The sequence below is a fragment of the Mercenaria mercenaria genome, chromosome 5, assembly GCF_021730395.1.
Source record: "Mercenaria mercenaria strain notata chromosome 5, MADL_Memer_1, whole genome shotgun sequence".
Lineage (NCBI taxonomy): Eukaryota > Metazoa > Mollusca > Bivalvia > Venerida > Veneridae > Mercenaria > Mercenaria mercenaria.
In genome coordinates this window covers 7,712,304-7,717,197 of record NC_069365.1, presented here as the reverse complement: position 1 = coordinate 7,717,197, position 4,894 = coordinate 7,712,304, and the positions used below count along the sequence as shown (strand labels likewise).

Here is a 4,894-nt window from a genome sequence, read left to right as displayed (position 1 = left end):
TATCAAATGATTAATTTATATGTAAATTATCGTTCTGTCACGAAAGACAGGAAAAAATACGGAAAAATATTCTCCGAAAACGCAATAAACAAATCAAACTGACGCGCATTAATATTTTCCGTGAAAATGACGTCAACTTGTTGTCGCAACGTGCGCGTGGACGCCATGGACGTCACGCGATTCTTTCCATCACAACGTTAAGAATATAAGATTCTTTCACTGGTTACAGGTGCAGATGGGAATTTCCGGCCTCGAAGGTAACTGTTTAGGCGGTAACGAGGTTCCTACCGAGTTACCGCCTAAACAGTTACCCGAGAGCCGGATATTCCCAATTGCACCTATAACCAGTGACAGAATCTTTTTCTTGCATACTGATATAAAGATTTATCCTGTCACTTGCAGTATTTTCGACCCGATATCAGGGTGCCGTATATCTTTCTTGATATACCGTCAGTTGATCATGTGACCAGTGATATACGGTCAGTTGATCATGTGACCTTATGATCGATATTGTTGTCATAAGAAATTTTGCAACGAAACCATCATCATTGTGTTGGAAATGTCCGAACTAAGAAAATGAGTGGTCAAATAATGAGTTTTTATTCAAAAACGAAGAAGTTATTGCGATTTTGCCGGTAATCACGTCATTATATAAGTGACGTCATTACGAATATGACGTCATTAAAGCGGTTGGCGCACACTTATTTTTGTAAAATAAATTGCCAAATATCGGAAAATGAAGTAATGACAAGATAAATAGAATAATAGGTTAGTGCCTAAGATGGAGAAAGTTTATCTGGCTCGGCTCCGGACGTTATCAGGTTCGCCTTCGGCTCACCCGATAACCTCCTCCACCTCGCCAGATAAACTTTCTCATCTACGGCATTAACCTATTATTCTCTATATAATAATAAAAATAAAATCAGTCGAACGGCTTTCTTTTTAGAACTATTTCTTATAGCAGCGTATTTAAACAAAGCGCGGGAAATCAACGTCCGTAAACAGGAAAGACGTCATGACGTTTCAAAAACAAATAACAATGTTTAGTTCCGGTTTTGTTTTATCAGTTCCAGCGTAACGTTATGAATATTTGATAAATTAACGTGTTTTGAATCGAGAAATATACTATCAGGAACAAAGAGGAACTGTCAAGGTACTGGATTTTTATTCCGTTTTTGAAATAAAATATAAATAATTACATAAATTTTCCACATATATGTTGTTCGTAATACGTTATTTAAAGCACGAGAGTCATCTTACACCCCGGGGTGTAAGATGGATTTTTCCAGCACCGGTAAAAATACCGGAAATCCACGTCTGGTATGCAAGAAAACATTCCACGTCCTATATTAGTCCAACTCACGACGTAATTATAACTTTCATTTCATTTCAGTCTGATAAATTACTACGTGCCAGTATCTAATAGGTCAGATTAATCAAAGTGTAAAAGTAAACAAAATGTTGCATAATTTGTGTTAAACAAACACACAATAGCAACAAAAATCTAAAGAAACGAGATCCGCAATGGACGGGTCGTCAGGGGAGGTAACTAGAGTAACAGATTGGGACTAGTCCGATATGAAAACGTTCAACGTCATGATATGGAAAAATATTGTACGATCGCGGTCCATTGAAACCCAATGGAAAATAATTTTAGGTATGTAATAATCATTTTTATTTCCTCTCATGTATGATTTACAATCGTGAATTGTATACTGACTATACTGACATAATTTTATATAAAACCTAAATGTTTGGAGCAACACTAACGAGTTTTTACATTGTTCACATTGTTTTATCGTTTGTTTTTTTGTTTTTTTTTTTTTGTTTTTTGGTAATCGCTCTAATATCCATGCGATGATTATATTAATTGAAATGTTTTTTTATTTAATTTTCATTTTTTTCATTTTTAAAACATCTTTTAAAATTCCTGCCCTTTCGGACAATTGGTATCAAAATGCACGCAAAAAAAAAAACGATCATAATTACGGATAAATTGAATGGGCGGATTAAAAGAAGTAAGGTTCATTCTAATGTTTGAAATCTCAAGAAATTTTAATCGAACTTCAACTTGATACGTTAACTTCGCAAGAGACGTTGAAGGGGAAGGCGAAGGTTGAAATCTCAAACTCTCTATTGTCAACGAAACAACCCTGGTAACAACACTGATGACTGTGTCCTTTTTTACATTTTATTTTCTTAGTTTTCTGGTTTATTGTCTCGCAGCAACAGCAGTCGTTGAGGTGTTGTCACATGTTATCGTTAAATCCGTTAAAGATGGTATTATACGTATGAGACAATATTCAAATTTGTTCCTTTTAATTACTCCCTCTTTCCAGAACTTGTAAGTTAATTGAATATTGGCGCTTAAAGCCCTCACTTATGCAAGAAATAATTTATCCCAAACAGCGATTAATTCAAGTTATATTCATACAGTAATATACCAGATTTATATAGCGCCTTTTCATGATGAATACGTCCAAAGGCGCTTTACATATCGCAAAGGCAGCGACTCAGGGCGCCAAATTTATCCTCTACTAGTAGCCATCTAATCATAGTGACAGAGCGAGACAAAGCCACCAGAACAGAGAGAGAGAGAGAGAGAGAGAGAAATTGTTTAAGATACTGGCCTAGCTCTTTGCGAATAGACAGTCGATTCTTTAACGAGCCTGGTTTATAGCACCGATACACGCAAAGCCGTCTTTCCTGGAAAGAACCAGTAATGGCCTCTTAGCTAAGTGGGAGACACTCAAGAGCATCTCCGAAGTGAATCCGACGCATTTTTAATTTTGACGCACCGAATTTCTTGGCAGGGCCTCTGAGCGGCTTAAAAGTAAGCCATGAGAAATTTGCATCGTTCTATATAGATAACAGAGAGTTTTAAACGAATGTAGGCAATATTTTGTCCGCATGATCAGCAGTTGGGGAAAACAGAACTGTTACTCTTAAATCTTCCTTGTAGCCATTTACTAATAAGTATTTGTTACACACCATTTTTACGCAAACATTGCATTTCTTACGCGCGGGCAGTTTTGAAACTTGGACCAAAACCTCACCGAAAGTTTCTACTTTATGCAAAAGATAGCACACTAGACAGACTTTGCTAACTTGTGGCTCTATGAATACTAACTGAATTTTTAACAACGAGTTGAAAAAGTCTGTAGGCAGTGGATAAAAAAATCAGGGAACAAATAGCAAGTAGAGATTAGCAAAATGGCGATGGCATATAGTAATTATCAAACGTAAGTCGAACACGAATGTTCCGTTCTGTTTAGTTCAGCTAATATCTACATTTTATATGACATGACTGATAACAAAATAAAGCATTGTACATGGAAAAGATAAGATCTGAAACGTGCTTTTTGGAAGAAACGGCAGTGTTTAAGCAAATTATTAAAAAATGTTACTGATCCAGGTATTATTGAGTGTGTTTGTATTCTCGTGTGTGTCTTGTGCCACAGCAGACTTTCGGAATCCCATTGATTCCATGGAAACTTCAATCGGAATTAGCACTGAAACTCTCATAAAAACTGTAACTGATATGGCAAACAAAATTAAAACTCTGGAAGCCAAAGTTGAAAAGCTTGAACGCCTGGAAGATAAGATAGCTTACCTAGAGGAAACGATGATGCTGAAAAATGAGAAAATCGCCAAAATGGAACGTGTGGTGAAAGCACTGATCACTGAACCGTGTAATAATTCAGAAAGCAAAGACTCAACAGAACCAACAGACACCTCCAATTCAAAAGATAGACATGATGTTCAGCTTCACACTAAGGACAAGCACAGAGGTAAAACTGATTTAGTCTATTACACAATCGTTTCTATACGTAACACTCATGGCGTCTGTGTTTCGATTTCGGTTCTTCGGTGTCAGAATATCAGACAATAATCACTAAAATTTCAATTTAATACATATGTATGCATTTAGAAATCTTGAGGTTAGTGGTCGGAACTGGTCGTGAATGCGTTAACTGTCCAGATTTGTCATTTACCTTGAAACAATGTTTTAGTATTGTTGCACACCGAAGACACTTTAATATTTGTTTCGTAATAATCTATTTACATCTACAGGTATACGACAGATAGAAACGGTAGGGTTTTCGACTGTGTTAACAAACCATCTCCAACACCTAGGAAAGAAACTAGTTATAAAGTTTAACAAAATCCTAAAGAATGACGGAAATGGTTATGATCCAAACACGGGTTTCTTTGCTGCTCCATTAACTGGTACATACCTGTTTATTTACAACTTTGGACACCACAGCACAGGCGAAACATGGCTCGAACTCGTGAAAAATGGTGTTGCTCAAAACAGTGCGGCAGTTGAAGGCCATTTTGGAGGTCAGAATCTCCAGGGTGGAAATGCGGCAATTATACATCTTAACCAAGGGGATAGAGTATGGGTGGAAACTTACCTGGTTTCTGACGTAAGCCTTCATGCCCAAACCACAACGTTTTCAGGTGTTTTTCTGTACTGAATATGAATTTTTTAATAAGATCATAGTACATGTATATCAGAAAATTGTACATCTATTGTGTATTCATTGAAACGATAAAAATATTCAGTTGAGATTCCAATAAAAGAGATATATTGTCAAAACGCTTAAATGTTATTCATCACCATCCATGCAGCTATTTCTTTGACGCTGTTACGCTTCATAGTGTCACTATTCTGAAGTAAATATGTTAGTTCATCACAACCAGATTTTATGCGAGGTTTGGCAATTCAAATCATTGCGTTGTTTTTTTTTTTTTTTTCTTTTTTTTTTTTTTTTTTTTTTGATTTGGTTAGACGTCACATCGCTACAAGTACACATCATAATATGTTCGTGCGGGAGGAAGACTCTTAGTGCTCTTATAAGCACTTTTAAGACGTATGCGGGTACCTGGG

The 4,894-nt window shown here is 36.3% G+C and overlaps 1 protein-coding gene across 1 annotated transcript; it reads left to right on the top strand.

The window, feature by feature from the left end:
• Positions 1 to 2,642: 2,642 nt before the first annotated feature.
• On the top strand, positions 2,643 to 4,606 carry LOC123558767 (collagen alpha-1(VIII) chain-like). Its single transcript, XM_045350634.2, has 2 exons — positions 2,643 to 3,791; positions 4,075 to 4,606. Exons 1-2 carry the CDS (start codon positions 3,401 to 3,403, stop codon positions 4,479 to 4,481), a joined length of 798 nt encoding a protein of 265 aa, XP_045206569.2. The 5' UTR covers positions 2,643 to 3,400; the 3' UTR covers positions 4,482 to 4,606.
• The last annotated feature ends 288 nt before the right edge of the window (positions 4,607 to 4,894 follow it).

Bases quoted from the DNA above. Each gene is read 5' to 3' on its own strand.
- LOC123558767 (XM_045350634.2), top strand. From the start codon at position 3,401: ATGTTACTGATCCAGGTATTATTGAGTGTGTTTGTATTCTCGTGTGTG. The intron at 3,792-4,074 runs GTAAAACTGATT...TTACATCTACAG, and splicing joins CACTAAGGACAAGCACAGAG to GTATACGACAGATAGAAACG.